Source organism: Octopus bimaculoides, chromosome 13, assembly GCF_001194135.2.
Source record: "Octopus bimaculoides isolate UCB-OBI-ISO-001 chromosome 13, ASM119413v2, whole genome shotgun sequence".
NCBI classification, from domain to species: domain Eukaryota; kingdom Metazoa; phylum Mollusca; class Cephalopoda; order Octopoda; family Octopodidae; genus Octopus; species Octopus bimaculoides.
The window spans coordinates 20,040,005-20,058,651 of record NC_068993.1 but is presented as its reverse complement, the minus strand read 5'-3'; the positions used below and the strand labels follow the sequence as shown (position 1 = coordinate 20,058,651).

The 18,647-nt window shown below is 38.8% G+C and overlaps 1 protein-coding gene across 1 annotated transcript in view; it reads right to left on the bottom strand.

Moving 5' to 3' along the window:
- The window catches only part of LOC106880298 (ATP-dependent DNA helicase DDX11), a 74,119-nt gene that overhangs the window by 47,578 nt on the left and 7,894 nt on the right, over window positions 1-18,647 (bottom strand). The window contains exons 7-15 of the mRNA XM_014930172.2: window positions 17,747-17,812; window positions 14,829-15,059; window positions 12,945-13,052; window positions 9,748-9,835; window positions 8,346-8,443; window positions 7,365-7,460; window positions 4,995-5,147; window positions 3,479-3,605; window positions 514-558 (exon numbers count right to left, since the gene is read on the bottom strand). Of these exons, the coding sequence (XP_014785658.1) occupies window positions 514-558; window positions 3,479-3,605; window positions 4,995-5,147; window positions 7,365-7,460; window positions 8,346-8,443; window positions 9,748-9,835; window positions 12,945-13,052; window positions 14,829-15,059; window positions 17,747-17,812 (1,012 nt within the window). The remainder of the gene's footprint in view (window positions 1-513; window positions 559-3,478; window positions 3,606-4,994; window positions 5,148-7,364; window positions 7,461-8,345; window positions 8,444-9,747; window positions 9,836-12,944; window positions 13,053-14,828; window positions 15,060-17,746; window positions 17,813-18,647) is intronic.

The following is an 18,647-nucleotide window of genomic DNA, read 5'->3' as shown; positions in this document are numbered from 1 at the left end:
GTGGCACATGAGATGCACCATTTTGAGCATGGCCGTTGCCAGTACCGCCTGACTGGCTCCTGTAGGATTTTCGAGCGAGATCGTTGCCAGTGCCCCTGGACTGGCTTGTGCGGGTGGCACATAAAAGACACCATTTCGAGCGTGGTCGTTTTCGTGCGGGTGACACATAAAAGCACCCACTACACTCTCTGAGTGGTTGGCGTTAGGAAGGGCATCCAGCTGTAGAAACTCTGCCAAATCAGACTGGAGCCTGGTGTTGCCATCCGGTTTCACCAGTCCTCAGTCAAATCGTCCAAACCATGCTAGCATGGAAAGCGGACGTTAAACGATGATGAAGCACAGGGTAGGAGGTTGGTGGATTGCATCAATTGGTACTTCATTTTATCGAGTCCAAAAGGACGAAAGGCAAAGTTGGCTTTGGTGGTACTTGAACTCAAAATTAAAAAAAAAAAAGACAGAAGAAATGCTGCTAAACATTGTGTCCACATAAAGTAAGAATTTGAGCAAACTCACCAATTTTCTTCAAATGCTGAGAATCAGAGGGCATGTCTAAACAACCTGAAAAAAGGTAAAATTATAGATATTAACTAAAATGGTAATATAGGCATTTCATGATAATTAAGTTATATTCTTGCTCTTTATTTTCACTTTCTATTGTGTTAGTCTCCCCTCTTTCCTTACAATTAACTGTTTTAATCTGTCTTTTATTAGGCTAATGACTCTTTTGCGTATTTTATGATGCCACCTAATCAAAATGTTTCTAAAAAAAAGGTAAAAAAGACAGGAGTTAGTAACATGACTTCAGACTTCTGTCCAAGTTGGACCCCACATATTACTTCTTATAAGCATGCAGGTTACACATCATATCCTTCTCTGAAACGCATAATGCTATCCTAAGACTATAGCCCACCTTTGTTATCCAGGCTACATTTTGTATTAAAATATTGCTATGAAAGATAGTGTCTACATCAGTGTTCTCTAACCTATTTTCCTCCAAGCCCCACTATAACTTTGCAGAAAAATGTATGCCCCACCAGCGGTTGGATAAAAAAGTATAGGGATAGTATGTTTGCTATGAAAAAACGATATTCACAATTCCATGTCACACTAAAAAAAAAAAAGAAAAGAAAATTTGGACCCCATGCCCCACCGGTATGTGTGCCCCTCTAGGGAATCACTGGTCTATATGTCAAATACACTCTCCCTTATCAATTAACTCTTTCAATAAATAACAACAACAGAGTCTTCCAGATATTCTTACTCAAAATCTCTATTTTTTTCCATTCCTCCCATTTATTTGTTGTCCATATTGCTCAATAAATACATTTAACCACCAGCAACTGTTTGACTATTTCTAATTCTGCATCAAGGACATGTACCTCACATTACTCTTCTCTGAAGTCATCATCCTCAATGACTTTAATGTCCACAACTTCTCTTTCTATTACACTTCTACAGTACCATTATGGTTGGTGCAGAGGCCAAACCTTTTGCTAGACTGAACTCTCTTCTGCAACATTATTTCTCAAGGAAATTACTTTTCTGAAATCCAATGAATGGCCACAAACAGCTAATTTTCTGGCAGAAGTTTGCTCTTTGGAACCTGTTATTTTATCAGTTATTATTACCCAATGACTATATTCAAATTTGGATAGATTAATAAATACTATTTCATTTATATCGAGATCAACGGTCCTCAATCTGCTAATTATTTGCAATTGCTTGTATCTGAATCAGAGTGCACTGTTAAGGAATTTTCATATTGTTCTGTGAGTGTACATATATTATACCAAAGTTAATTTCTCTGTGTGTGTGTGTGTGTGGGAGGGGGGTTATATCTTAGTTAATTTAAAGTATTTCTTTTTTAATTTTTGGCATGAACAATGCTGCACTCAGCAACGACCCTTGACTCCTTGATGCATAGTGGCTACATGGCTGTTTCTTATTTCTCTACACAGTTCTTTGCACCTTTATTACACTCTGCAAGGTCTTTTGAGCTGCAGGGGTTGGGTAGTGGAGACCAGACAATGTAGTACTGCATAGTATGGTCTGCTTCTCCACATTTACAGGTCTTTGGGCCAGTCTTGCAGCCCCATCAGACCAAAACAACTTTTGATAACCCAGTTCTCATTCTCAAATGGCTGAATGTCTTCCACTAAATTCATGATGTCTCTAAGCCAGGAAGATGATCTTCAGTAGAAGAGAAACTTATGTCATTCTCAAGTTTTCCCATCTAGAAATGGAGGCTACTCTCTGTGTAAAATATTGTTATGGAGGAAGTGACATCACTAGTAGGCTCTGTTATCTCAATTCAATTGGCCAGTTCTTGGCTGATACCAGCAGAGGCACTGCTAATGAAAAGGTGCAGCTTGCTTGTGTTGGTGGGTTTCATGCAACCAGTGATCAAGCAATAGGTATTGTTCAATGCTGGGTAGGTTTTTTTTTACCAATGGTTGATCTTTCCTAGACAGGTAATGCACAGTGGAATAGCATGAGGCCAGAGCAGTAGATCTTAATGTGTGTGCTGTGGTTCTCCATTTGAAGCTGACCAGTTTTTGTAGGATGTTGTAACAGAAACCATCTTTCAGTATGGTGTTCAAAAGTGGTTGGTTGGCTTCACAATTCCAGAGATGGAATAATCAGGCTTGAATCTTCACAGGGTTGCCATGTAGATGGTTGTATTTGTAAAAGAAGAGTAATTCATCAAGGGATCAGATTAGGTTTGCTTCAATTGTTTCAAGAGAACTCTCTGCTACAAAAAGAGGTCATCAGTATACATGAACTGCTCAATTTCCTGGTCCATTAACTGACCATTATTGTAGTTGTTAAACAGTAGTGGAACCAGCTATTCCATTGTTGTTGTCAGCAACTTTGCTTGTTCTTCAAGACAACAAAGAAGCACCTATCTTCCAACAGAACTTCAATAAAATCTCTAAGTACCGGATCTTTTGTTGACCTTATACAGGAGGAGGCAGTGGTTCAGTGTCGTATGGCAAACTGATCAAAAAAAGTTTACTTTCTACAATCCTGCATAATGAGGATAGGTTTCAACAAAAACTAACTCTTTACAAAGCTTTAATAAACCCACAACTGAATACTATTCATAAACCTAGGATAGTTCATTTACACCCTACTGTAAATAGTAGCAAAGTAAAGAAAAAAAAAAAAAGAAAGAGCTTTTTCCCTAAAAGAAACATATTTTAAGTAAAATGATAAAACCATTGTATTAAATTGTATCATTTTCTGCAGAAACCTTTACTCCTTTGAAATCATTTTTAAGCATTAGGCTCAAAAATGTTAATCTACTCATTGCAATAGTAGAATTCTCCAATTCTTTTCCTCCTGAAACAGCAATCCTCAGGAATTCTCTCTCTATATTTTCTCTAGATCTACCAACCAATAATTGTTTAAATTTATGTCAAACCAATAAACCACTGAATCTTTTAGCAATTAAACAAAAAATCTAATCACTACAAACCTCCAATATATACAACAAATCTGGATAACAGGAACAGAATCTGGTTGGTGTACATTAAATTCTTTGCTTTTAACTTATTGCGATATCTCTGTATGTACTGGCTCAGCTGGGAATGTGCTTGGCAGAGCTATAATGAAACAAAAAAATTAGTGGAATTAGATTTGGCACTAATGTTTTACATATAAATGTTACTAACCAGACAAGCTGTAGAAACTTATTCACACCTAAAAGATCAAAAGTATTGGACCAACAATTACTAGTTTGTCAGTGTCTATGTTTCACTACCTTATAATATCACTGATTTGACAATTCCAATGAACAGTTTGATTTTGATTTGCTTTGGTAATTTGGAGTTCCAGACCTTCAGTTTGTGACAGGCTGTCCATGCTTGTGTTTTCTTGATCTTGATGTTTGCTTCCAAACTGCTCACCCAACCACCTAAATACTTGAAGTTTCCATTAACATCAAATTCGGAACTTCACAGTGCAAACAGTTCAGCATTACTTGATTGGCTGAAAGACGTGTATTCAGGGTTCTTGACATTTGTGTGCAGAACAATTTTGACATCAGATATGTGTACTATATCATCTATGAAGTCATGGAGATGTAAAAAGAGGAAAACGCTGCCACACTTGCATTGACAACTTGATCACAGACACTGGCCTGAAATGTATCCAAGACCTCGAAGCAATGATGTTGACCTGGAAAGTGTGGCAGGCGGACCTTGTTGCTCTGACCCGGGTTGGAATCTGGCCATAATAAATGATAATTCTTATTATTAAACATCTGATGAAGGTTCACCTTGTTTTTCTCAACTACAATTGTCATTGTGTTGCGTTACTACACAAGAGAGACAACTCTGCTTCCTTCAGTTTGTTTGACTTCACAAAAAAAAAAAAAGTGTCATCAACATTATTGTTTTAACATCCACTTTCAATGCTTGCATGGGTTAGATGTAATTTGTAGAAGTAGATTCTCAATGGCCCGATGTTCTTCATGCCACCAGCCCTCATTTGTTTTTTTTTTTTTTTCACCACTTAAGTTAATATTTCCACATGATTAAACATGTTTTCATGGGAGATGAGAAATAAAGGACACTCCTAGCTGATGGTACCACTCATAACTATCATGTGATGTCAAGATAAGAAGACAGTAACACACATACACACGGGCTTCTCTCAGCCTCTGTCAACCAAATCTATTCACATGGCTACTATAGCCCAATAAGGCTATAGCAGAAGATGCTTGCCCAAGAACGACTGAACCCAAACCATATGGCTGGGAAGCAAACTTATCAAACAGCCATGCCTGTGCTTCCAACATCATCATCATCGTTTAACGTGCGCTTTCCATGCTAGCATGGGTTGGACGATTTGACTGAGGACTGGTGAACCAGATGGCTACACCAGGCTCCTTCACCAACAAATAAACACAGCAATCAAAGAAACATATTTTATACAAAAAATGTAATTAAATAAAAAAACAATGAAGTGGAGGAGGTGGGAATATCTCTTACTTGTGATCCGAACACTTCAACACTATGAATGTTGTTGATAGTCTCCAGCAGATTGTGAGCTTCGTCTATGATAACAATATTACCTTCCAGCTTGATTCCACAAGACTCACGTGTGGAACGGTGGAGCATCGTGTTGTAAGGCAGTGCAACAATCTAAAAGTTCAGAACACAAAGACAGGTTTCATGACAGGTTAACATCAATATAACCTATAAAGTAGTTACTTATTTTTTACTGATTTCATTTTTTTAAATAATTAACTTAGGTCAACAAACAAAATTAATTGAACATATAACATATATATATAATTACAGTAAAGTTACAGTTCTGTGGTCATGGTTTGTCTTCAACCTTTCAGCATTTAATCTGACTATATCCAGCCCAAATATTGTGCATGTTTTATGATCAAGCTGGCCAAACCCTGCCTCTCACACGAACCCTACAATGTCATTTTGAAAATATACAATCACACCATCGAAATCACAAAGCTACATCATAAGTGATTAGTTGAAAACAGCGTGAATAAACATCACATTTGACAGCGTAATGTGAATGCTAAAGAATTAAAAGGCAAAAAAAACATTATTGCTACGATTAACCAAAAGTAGTTAAAGCAACAGTTGAAATTTTCAAATTGTTGCCTCTTTGTTTATTTTATACTCTTTTACTAGTTTCAGTCATTTGACTGCGGCCATGCTGGAGCACTGCCTTTATAGTCGAGCAAATCGATCCCAGAGCTTATTCTTTGTAAGCCTAGAACTTATTCTATCAGTGACTTTTGCCGAACCGCTAAGTTACAGGGATGCAAACACACCAGCATTGGTTGTCAAACAATGCTGAGGGACAAACAGACACACAAACATATACGTACACACACACACACACATGTATATATATATATATATATATATATACACACACATACACACACACACACATGTATGTATATATATATATATATATATATATATACACACACACATACGACGGGCTTCTTCCAGTTTCCGTCTACCAAATCCACTCACAACGCTTTGGTCGGCCCGAGGTTATAGTAGGAGACACTTGCCCAAGGTGCCACGCAGTGGGACTGAACCCAGGACCATGTGGCTGGTAAGTTACTTACCACACAGTCTTTATATATATATTTTCTGTTTCTTTTTTTTTTTTAGTTGCTTATCCCAGTAGTCCTTAATCTTTTAAAATTCATCAAACACCAGAGATCAAATAAAAAATTGGAGGATACACATCACATAGGTAATTTTGAAAGAATTTAATCAGTTTTAAAGTTAATATTTATATACACACACACACACAAACACCTTGCTTTATTAATTATAGTTGTATATAACAAAATTATGACTAACAGATGAACATTAGAATTGTCTCTAAAATCTTACATTATACTAGGGAAAAAAAAAACAACTGTATCACATCAAGGTACTCTATGAAGTATACCAGTGTACCATGGGGTACCATTTGAAAACAGCCACTTTGTGCATTAATGAGTTAAAAACAATTGAGTGCAGTTAACTTAAGCCCTGATCTCCTTATGGAATATAAAGCATTAATGAATTTTCTCCCCTGTTTCTAACTCTGAGCTGTCTTTTCTGCTCCTTTCCTATCCCAGGGTTTCATCATCATCATCATCATCATTTAACGTCTGCTTTCCATGCTAGCATGGGTTGGACGATTTGACTGAGGACTGGTGCAACCGGATGGCTACACCAGGCTGATGGTTTTAAATTGTCATCGAAGCTTTAGTAACTTTGTTTTTTTTCTTTCTTGGTAGTGCTGCTAGCTCTATACAAATCCATTTTCACTACTGGGGGGAAAAGCAGTCCATTTTAGTTGGGCTTCTATCCTTTGATTTGTTCAGCATGGGAGGCCCTGTCAGGAGCTTGTGTTCTGATGGCATAGTTATCAGGGTCATTGAGGCACACAAACCGTAGACACTGCAGCAAAGCCTTGACCTTGTGGTGGGAGTGAAGTTATGACAGATAACATTCAGCTTTTGTTTCATGTCTGTGTGATTTACTAAAGGGAGAAAGAAGGACAGTAAACAACCATTAATTGTACTGGACCTTTAGAACTGGTGGAAAGTGGGGAGGATGTAAGAAAACATGACCAATGGCTGCTGCTAACCATAGCTTGGATCATTGTAAGCAGCACTATTAAAGATAGTGTCCACAGACAGGTTTGCCAGAAAATAAGGTGACCTTCTGGACCTCTGGCTGGGATCTTCAAGACCTTGATGCAATTATATGTTTTCTGCAGGAGAAAGTAGCAGATAAGAGAAGCTGTATGTTATACACCATTGTCCTTAGTATATATATATACACACACACACACAATACTTATGAAACTAGACTTACCTCTGCTGCTGCAATACTAAAACGTGTGCCATAATATGGACAACATTTCATCTGTTTTCCCAGGTTAACTAGTTGTTCAATGTCTCTAACTTCAGTCTACAAAGAAATATATAAGATATTTATATTGAAATAAAAAGATATTTATATTACAGTAGAAGTCACTTTCTTAGTTCACTTTGGATGAAGTCTTTTCAATAACAATGACTGGATGACATCTAAACCTTTGATTATAATAAACAGACAATTTTTAAAATTCATCTTAAGAGTTTTGGATCCAGTAATTTAGATAAGAATTTACTTTATAAGATTTTGTTTTTCTATAGCCCAAGAACTCATAAGGCCAGTTAGCTGTCTGGCTTCCGTGCTGGTGGCACGTAAATAGCACCAGCATGATCGTTATCAACGTTGCCTTCCTGGCACGTGAAAAGTCATTCGAACGAGATCGTTGCCAGGGCATCCAGCTGTAGAAACTCTGCCAAATCAGATTGGAGCCTGGTGTCGCCTCCTGGTCCACCAGTCCTCAGTCAAATCGTCCAACCCATGCTAGCATGGAAAGCGGACGTTAAACGAAGACGATGATGATGATGATGATGACAAGTGACTGAGATCACAACATTCTTCTGAATGGGATGCTGGTTCATGGCAAGGTTTATGATCAGCGATTTTGAGAGAAGGGAACATGTCAATTACATTGAGTCTAATACTTGATTGTCAATTATTTTACCAACCTCAAAGGGATGGAAAGCAAACTTGACCTCAGTAGGATTTGAACTAAGAGCATAAAGAACCAGAAGAAATGCCACTAAGCATTTTGTTTGATGTGCTAACAATCCTGCCAAGCTCACCACCTTGTCTTATAACGTTTCCTGTGATTATAATAAGTGACTTCTAACATTTGTAGTTCTTAACAAGCAACAACAAAACCTCAAATAAATCCCAATTGGCTACCATACTAATTCAAAATAGAATATAAAATCTTACAAGAATTGTATCTCTATAATGCTCAATTCTTTCTACTTTGTAGAATGGACAACTGGCCTGTTTCTGTTTCTTTGGTTGTTTTTCTTTGGTACTTGAACCTGGAAGTATAATAAAGTAGAATAACAGAACTGCTATGCAAGGAAGTGAGTTTTTTTATGCCATGAGAATGCAAAGGTATATTTATATTTGCTAAATATAGAGATGTTTCAGTTAAAATTTATATCACAAATAAATTCTTCTTTTTGATTAAAGATAACAAATAATTCTTTTGTCACTTTTTTTCCCTCATTCATTTTGTTTATTTTCTTAGCAAATAAATAGTATGAGAAGAAAGTTTTGCACAACTAATACAAATGAATCCCATGCTGTCAGCTCAACTGGATTCAGTTTACCTCTGGATTTGCTATCAGATATCAATTCTCTGATCGTGGATCCAATGAAAATACTTGCTTTCAATTTTGCGTCAGTTTTCTCTGCACCAAATTTTACTTTTAGGTACTGGAAGGCACAACCAATGTGTGTCATTGTTTTTACGAAGATTTTCACGAGGCTGAGTTTGATGTGAGGGGGTGGAAGGAAGATTTTTCGGAAGACTGCACAAAGCTTCACTCTGTTTTGGTATGGTTTTTATAGCTCGATGCCCTTCCTAATGCCAAGGGAGCACTTTACAGAGCAGACTGGATGCTTTTTACATGGCACCAGAACTAGAGAGATCTGTTTAAGCATGGTTTTAACAGCTCGATACCCTTCCTAATGCCAACCACTTTACAGAGCAGACCTGGTGCTTTTTACATGGTGTCAGCAGTAGTGAAGAATAATATTGAGGGACAAAAAAAAAAAAGGAGTCTTAAAATAGAGGGGTAAAATGACTGCCTCAGGTGTGAAGAGAAGGTGGAGATGTGATGGGGAAGAGACAGAGATGAGTGGACAAGGGATTGGAGAAGGTGAGTGGGAGAGTGATTTCACGAGATTGTGAAAGGAGAATGATAAATGGAGAGGGAGATGTAATGAGTAGGCACAAGTAGGAGGAGGAGGTACTGGAAGGATATGTTGTAAGGAAGAGATACGATAGGGATGTACTGGATACTGGTAGGTACAAGTGAGAGTGAAGGGGAATGCAGTGAGAGGTAAGCATGGGTAGAAGATGGCAGTTTTGGGAAGAAGGGTTGTTGGGGAGGTTAGTCAAGGGTACAGATTGTGTGCTGGGAGGAAAAGTGGACGTTAAAGGGTATTACAAACATAAGCAAAATGGCAAAAACTCAATTAGGAATTAAAACAGTTCATAGAGCTGGAGTTCACTTCTGAGTCTAAACAGAACAGAAACAGAAACAAATTAATAAAAAACCACTTAGTTTTTAAATAAAGCAAAAGGATACTAAGTCCATTTTAGAGAGAATCTTACTTTTTTTAGATTTCTGCAATTCCAAACACTGGTCATTTATTAAAGTTAAGGACTTTAAACGTTGAACATTCTCATTGATACACATATTCTGCAACAGAAAAATAGGTGTAACGCATGAAGTGGTGCAACAGAAAGACATAAAAATAGCAAAGCAGATGCACATTACCTTACTATGGGTTAGGCCTCTTAAATCTGGCAACATTGGGATTTGGCTTTTTTACTTGTTTCAGTCATTGACTGTGGCCATGCTGGAGCACCGCCTTTAGTCGAGCACATCGACCCCAGAACTTATTCTTTGTAAGCCTAGTACTTATTCTATCGGTCTTCTTTTGCCGAACCGCTAAGTTTCGGGGATGTAAACACACCAGCATCGGTTGTCAAGCGATATTGGGGGGACAAACACAGATACACAAACATATACACACACATATATATATATATATATATATATATATATATACATATATACGATGGGCTTCTTTCAGTTTCCGTCTACCAAATACACTCACAAGGCTTTGGTTGGCCCGAGGCTATAGTAGAAGACACTTGCCCAAGGTGCCACGTAGTGGGACTGAACCCGGAACCATGTAGTTCGTAAGCATGCTACTTACCACATAGCCACTCCTATGCCTATTACTGATTCACAGACATGTGTCAGAAAACAGAGACTGATTCCTAAGGAAAGTGCCATTACATTCCACAGATATCGCTGACAACTTATTCCATATATAGTTGCAAGTATAACTGTGTAGTAAGAAGCTTGCTTCCCAACCAAATGGTTCCAGGTTCAGTCCCACTGCGTGGCACCTTGGGCAAGTGTCTTCTACTATAACCTCATGCTGACCAAAGCTTTGTGAGTGGATCTGGTAGAAGGAAAGGGAAAGAATCCCATTCTATATATGTGTGTGTGTCTCTTACTACAGCTCGACAACTGGTGTTGGTGGGTTTATGTTCCCATAACTCAGCAGTTCAGCAAAGTACCAGGGTTGATTCGTTCAACTAAAAAAATTCAAGGTGGTGCCCCAGCATGGCTGCAGTTTAGTGACTGAAACAAATAAACAAAACATAAAAGACATATCTTGATGTCTTATGAAAGCCAGAAAAAAGCTTAAAACAGAAATGACACATCATCATTTAATGTCTGCTTTCCATGCTGGCATGGGTTGGACGGTTTGACTGAAGACTGGCAAGCCAGGAGGCAGAACCACACTCCAATGTGATCTGGATGCCCTTCCTAATGCCAACCACTCCAAGAGTGTAGTGGGTGCTTTTTATGTGCCACCACAGGGGCCAGTCAGGCGGCACTGGCATCAACCACGCTTGATTGGTGCTTATTATGTGCCAGTCAGGCGGCAATGACATCGATCACGCTTGAATGTTGCTTTTTACGTGCCACAGGCATGGAGGTGAGTCAGGCAGCTCCCAAACTTGGTTTTGTGTAACATAAATTATATGAGCCAAAATCCAGCAAAATACTAGAAATGAGTAGGACTACATCCCAAAACACTTGGCTGTGGTAAACAAAACCTTGGTGACTTTGCACTATTAACAAGTACCTTCCTTGTAGCAGATCAACAAACTAATGGCGATAGATTCAAAAAGTGCTGGACCATAGAAGTATCATGAGAGTTGCTGGATTTAAAAGGTCCAACCTGTAGAAGCTTTATTTATTGGAAATGTATAGGATGACTTAAAATTGGATAGGCTTCAGGCATAAAGAGATACGCTTCAGTGCTTTAGGTAACTATATAACTTATGAGATATTGCTGTTGTTTGGTGTCTCAAGTTAACCCTGATTAAGACCTACAATCAAAGACATATCAGCCATGACCATCCCACCCTTTTAAGTTATGTGGAACTACACAATTTAATATATACTTGTTACTTTTTAAGATGATAGTGTTCAAGCTGAAGGTAGAATTTGCAATAATATCTATTAGATCAAGTGGTTTTGTAAAGCTTCGCTTGTTGGCATGAGACAAGAGATGGTCTAATGGCATATTCAAAACATGCAACAGTAGCAACAATAACTGCTTTGGAATGATTTCTGATCCTGATCCACATGAAGATAGTCAAATGCAAATAAATCCAGTGTATGTAAAAATAGTTCAATCAGCAGAAAAGAAATTTCGGTGGGGTTAAAGTTTCAAGAAATTTGTACATGGATGATTACAATTTTAATTACAATAAAATCCACTGAGCTCCAGTATTATCGAAATCTGATGCTTTCTTTCATCATTATCATTTAACGTCCACTTTCCATGCTGGCATGGGTTGGACGGTTTGACCGAGGACTGGTGAGCCAGAGGCTGCACCAGGCTCAATCTAATCTGGCAAAGTTTCTACAGGTGGATGCCCTTCCTAACACCAACTACTCCGAGAGTGTAGTGGGTGCTTTCATATGCCACCTGCACGAGGGCCAGTCAGGCAGTTCTGGCAATGACCATGCTCAAAAGTGTGTTTTTATGTGCTACCTGCATGGGAGCTAGCCTGGCAGCACTGGCAACGTCCATACTTGAATGTTGTTTTTCATATACCGGTAAGGCGACGCTAGCAACGATTACACTCGAATGGTGCTTTTCACGTGTTACCGGCACGGGAGCCAATCCGTGACCCTGGCAACAATCACGCTCGGATGTGCTTTTAACGTTCCACTGGCACGAGTGCCAATCAAGAGATACTGTCATTGGCCACATCAGCGATTTTGATTTGTTTAAGGCAAAAAACAACTTATATAATATAATTGTCCTAATAATTAAATATTGCTGAAAGTATTATATAAAATATGAATGGAAATATTTGGCATATGTAAATGTCACTGTATCACCATATGGACCAGACTATTAGATGCTGTTATAGACTGCTGGTCACCATACACTTCTTTGCATTTTTGTAGCTTTCAAATGATGCTGTCCGACTGGCTAGGTGGGGAGGCCTATGATGTATAAGAGACCGAGATCATGATAGTCCTTCTAAACTGGACACCAATTGGTCACAGGGGAGCTTATTTGCAGCTGAGAGGGCCGGAGCAATGCAAAATAAAGTGCTTTGCTCAAGAACACAACACTTCCCTGGTCCAGGAATTGAAACCATGAACTTACGATTGTGAATGCAACCTTCTAACTACTAGGCAATATGCCTTCATATTTAAATCTATTGAGTCTTAATGTTTAGGAATTTTTATTGGCCAATCTTACTTGTCTTGAAGCTAATGTTGTTACGCTGACATCGTCTCCATAGGGACTCTTCTTGATTTCTTTAATAAACTGAGACAGCTGGGAATGAGTGCGACTGCAGTAATAGATCTGGAAAAACGGAGAGAAATTAGTAACAAAACATAACAAATGATATTAAGACAGTATAAACAACAATTTGAAAAAGAGAAACTTGGGCACAACAAACAAAGTTGTACCTTGTTCAGCAGTAGTATTACCAATTTATACAAGAAAGCTTCACCTATCATCTCATCTCAGAATAGATACTATAATTTGTATTGACTAGATAAAAAGGTTGGCAATTAATTTATGGACTTCAAAATATTCTGAGAAATAGATGAGTAACAATTAGAAGAGAGTGTGTACATGTGTGTGTGTGTATGTGCGTGAGAGAGAGAGAGAGAGAGAGAGAGAGAGAGAGGGGGAGAGAGAGAGAGAGAGAAAGAAAGAAAGAGAGCTATGGACACACAAGGGGTGCAGTGGATTAATAGGAAGGTTATCAGAGAAGATAGTATTTGTATGTAGAAAATGCAGAGGATTCATAGAAAACTTTAGAGACTCGGGAAATTGATTCTCTCAAATGCCCTGGTGTTTCATTAGAGGTAGTAGATCATTTCTGTTACCTAGAGGACTAAATTAGTAGTTGGGGAGGATGCACGGAGAGTGTGAGAGCCAAAATAAGAATAGGATGGAAGAAATTCAGAGAGCTGTTACTTCTGTTGGCCACAAAAGGTTTCTCCCTCCAAATGGAAGGAAGATTATATGATGCACGTATATGGACAGCAATTCTACATGGTAGTGAGATGTGGGCCCTGAATGCAGAGGGTTAGAATGTGAAGGTTAGAAAGGAATGAGGCTAGAATGCTCAGCTGGATGTGTAATGTAATTATACCTGTGTGCTAGTGTTCTGAGATAGAAGTTAGGAATAAGAGGAATTAGTTGTTGTGGGCAAGAGAGAAGACTAGGCTGGTTTGGTCATGTGATGTAGATGGACATTGTGGAAGTGGAAGGCCCAAAAAGACAAGGGATGAAGTACAGAAGAACGACCTCAGGATGTGGGTGTGTTTGTTCCCCCACTACCACTTGACAACTGGTATTGGTGTATTTATGTCCCCATAACTTAGTTGTTCAGCAAAAGAGACTGATAGAATAAGTACCAAGCTTAAAAGAAAAAAAGTACTGGGGTCGATTTATTCAGCTAAAAACTCAAGGCAGTGCTCCAGCATGGCCACAGTCCAACGACTGAAACAAGTAAAAGATAAAAGATAAAAAGATGAGATATCACCAATTTACAGAGAATGAAGGATAAATGTGTTATAGTAACATTAGTGGAGGTGCAATGGCCCAGTGGTTAGGGCAGCGGACATGCGGTCATAGGATCGCGGTTTCGATTCCCAAACCCAGCATTGTGAGTGTTTATTGAGCGAAAACACCTAAAGCTCCATGAGGCTCCGGCAGGGGATGGTGGCGAACCCTGCTGTACTCTTTCACCACAACTTTCTCTCACTCTTACTTCCTGCTTCTGTTGTGCCTGTAATTCAAAGGGCCAGCCATGTCACACTGTATCACGCTGAATATCCCCGAGAACTACGTTAAGGGTACACGTGTCTGTGGAGTGCTCAGCCACTTGCACGTTAGTTTCACGAGCAGGTTGTTCCGTTGATCGGATCAACTGGAACCCTCGACGTCGTGCCAACAACAACAAGTAACATTAGGAGCTTCTAGGACATTAGACTTGTGATTAACTATTGATTCCTCCATGTTGCCATTTCCACTTTACCTTAAAAAAAAAAACAAATTTTAGACTTCATTATTTACCTCTCTCAAATACCAAGTTGAATCAGTTAAAGAAATCAACAGGTTTACCTTCATAATATGTTCTTCTGATGTATCATTATCATCTTCTCTGCCAGAGTCATTCTTCTCTCCATCAGCTTCGTTATCACTAATATATTCACTGAGAACAATTTCAGCATCTTCATTTTCTTCTGAATTCTCCAGTTTGTGGATTTCTCTTAACTCAGCTTCGAATGCATCCTTAATGTCTTCAGAGGATGATTTTATCAATTTGTCAAATTCACTTTCTAGTTCATGGCACTAAGGAAGGTGAAAGCAGAATAAAATGTAAAAGTTTTGAAGAAATCAATATAGGCGCAGGAGTGGCTGTGTGCTATAGGTGCAGGAGTGGCTGTGTGGTAAGTAGCTTGCTTACCAACTACACGGTTCCGGGTTCAGTCCCACTGCGTGGCACCTCGGGCAAGTGTCTTCTACTATAGCCTCAGGCCGACCAAAGCCTTGTGAGTGGATTTGGTAGACAGAAATTGAAAGAAGCCCGTCGTATATATGTATATATATATATATATATATATATGTGTATGTGTGTGTATATGTTTGTGTGTCTGTGCTTGTCCCCGCCAACATCGTTTGACAACCGATGCGGGTGTGTTTACGTCCCCGTAACTTAGCTGTTTGGCAAAAGAGACTGATAGAATAAGTACTAGGCTTACAAAAAATAAGTCCTGGGGTTGATTTGTTTGACTAAAAGGCAGTGCTCCAGCATGGCCGCAGTCAAATGACTGAAACAAGTAAAAGAAAGAATACACTGAGTTATACTTCCCAACCACATGGCTCTGGGTTCAGTCCTATTGCATGGCACATTTGGCAAGTGTCTTCTGCTATAGTGTAGGACCAACCAAAGACCAAAGCCTTGTGAGTGGATTTGTAAGACAGAAACTGAAAGAAGCCTATCATATATATATATATATATGTGTGTGTGTGTGTCTGTGTCTGTCCTTCACCACTGCCAGACAACCAGTGTTGGTGTGTTTACATCCCTGTAACCTAGTGGTTTGGCAAAAGAACTGATAAAATAAGTACCAGGCTTTAAAAAAAAGTACTGGAGTCTGTTCATTTGGCTAAAAATTCTTCAAAGCAGTGCCTAATGACTGAAAGAAACAAAAAGAAAAAACAGAAATTAATATCCCAAATATTACACACACACACACATACATGAGGGTATGTCTGTCACCACCCTGTAACTTGAGGGTGTGCCCTGACACATTTTCATCCACCATCTCCACTGCAGAGTATCTGTTCCAGTCTTTGTATCCTACTTTAACCCCTCATCACTTGGCACAAACCCATCTCCCTCAATGCTACACCGATCTCAGTTGAAGGGGGCTTGTCTTGTGTGAGTTACTTGGTGACCTCACTTGTGTCAATGTCACGTAAAAAAGCACCCAGTATACTTTGTTAGGTGGTCGGCATTAGGAAGGACACCAAACCTAAGAAACCATGCCAAAGCAGACATTGGAGCTTGACACAGTCCTCTGGCTTGCCAGCCCCTGACAAACTATCCAACTCATACCACCATGGGAAATGGATGTTAACTGGTGACCATCGGAGCATGATCATTGCCAGGGCTGCCGAATGTCTCCATGCCGGTGGTGCATAAAAAGCACTATTTGAGCATGATCATTACCAGCGTCTCCTTACTGGCACTTGTGCTGGTGGCATGGGGTAGAAGGAAACCTTATTGGTGCAAGTGCCAAAATGTAAAATGCACTCCAAACAGTCTGTAAAGTAGGTGGCAAAGGAATTAGAACAATGTTGAGTCAAGAGAATCCTTTACTCATTTTGAGAACATAACAACCTTTTATGTGTTGATGCTAGGATAAAATGCTCCCAGTACACTCTGTGAAGTTGTTGGTGTTAAGAATGGCATCCAGCTGTAGAAACCAAGCTCGAAATGTAAGACATTGACCTCCAACTCGCCAAGTAGGGCAGTAACTCTGAGCAACAAGTGACTCAGTCTGTGATGACCACCTGAATGAAAACTAGCAGAGGAACTAGGTGTAAAAATGCTGCTACTGTGTGTGTGTGTGTGTGTGCACACGCGTGCACATTTGTAAGTGTATTGTTTTTACTGGTTTCAATCATTAGACTGCAGGCATTCTGAGGAATTAACTTCAAGTTGACCATATTGATCCAACAGACAGTTTGGTACATGATTTATTGATTTTTATTGAATTCTTAAGTTATATATTAGATAAAAAGGGGCATAATTTGACAACAAAATTACAGTAGATGTCTTTCACAAAGCCAAACATTGCTTGTTTTCAAGTAAGGTTCTTTATTCTGCTGCTCATCACATTCCAAACATTGCTTAATCTGTGGAACAGGTTAAGCAGTTCCAAATAATGTCAATGCAAAGACACTTGAAGAGAAACCTCCTCCACTCCTTACATATATGTGTATATCATTATCTAATGTTTATTTTTCCATGTTTGCTTAATCCATACACAATTTATTGAGGAAGATTTTCTAAAGCTAAATGCTGTTTCATATGATGAGGCACGTTTTTCCATGGAAGACAGGAAAGGAACAGCATCGCTTGTATGACAGTGATACTCACTTACACCCATCACACAATGTGATAAAGGTAGACACACACACGTCTTCTTCCAGTTTTCGTCTACCAAATCCACACACAATGCTTTGGTCAACCTGAAGCAATAGTAGAAGACATTTGCCCAAAATGCCATGCATGTGACTGAACCTAGAATCATGTGGATGGGAAGCAAACTTCTTACCACACAGCCACACACAACAGGTTTCTTTCAGTTTTCATCTACCAAATCCACTCACAAGGTTTTGGTCGGTTCAATGTAATAGTAGAAGCCATTTGTCCAATATGCCACAGAAAGACTGTGTATGTAACCACAAGTTTGCAAGCAAATTTCATGCAGATTGTACAAATAAAATAAAGACAAGAATTCAATTACCTTTCTTTTTGAAGTTTTATGCTTTCCTTTAATTCTTTTATCAGCATCGAATAAGGCTTTCTTTTCCTAAAGAAGGCAATATATATATATAAATATCAATATCCTCATCATCACATAATGTCTGTTGACATACATTCATACACATGACCATGGAATTGCACCTAGAAAGTTACCCTCCGAGGTACAAGTCTGAGCAAGGTTGTTTGTAGAAGACCAGCAGTTGCCCATCTATACCAGCCTCTCCTATGCCACCAATGTTATCCAAGGGTAAGGCAAAAGCTGGTATAGCTTGGCACCAGTGACATTGCAACTCATCTCAACAACTGAGTGAACTGGAGCAATATGAAATAAAGTGTCTTGCTTAAGAACACAACACTGCCCAGTCTGGGAATTTAATTCACTACCTACTTCATGATTGTGAGCCCAATGCTCTAACCCCTGAACCACACATATATATAAAGAGAGGGAGAAAAGGCAGTTAAAGCCAAACTCCATGTTGAATGGCTGTTGTTTTTAAAATAAAAACAAACGGACTTTTCTCCTTGGTACAAAAATGATGTAAGGCAAGTGAGATAGATGAAGTTTATTAGTTATTGTGGCCAATACAAAATTAGTTTCACGATTGATGTACAAACTAAATAAATCAAATTTAAAAAAAAATTAACTTAATCTAGAAGCACATTTTTCAACAGCCATTCAACATGTTGGATTTGGTAGATGGAAACTGAAAGAAGCCCGTCATATATATGTATATGTATATATATATGTGTGTTTGTGTGTCTGTGTTTGTCCCCCCAACATCACTTGACAACCGATACTGGTGTGTTTACGACCCCGTAACTTAGCGGTTCAGCAAAAGAGACCGATAGAATAAGTACTAGGTTTACAAAGAATAAGTCCT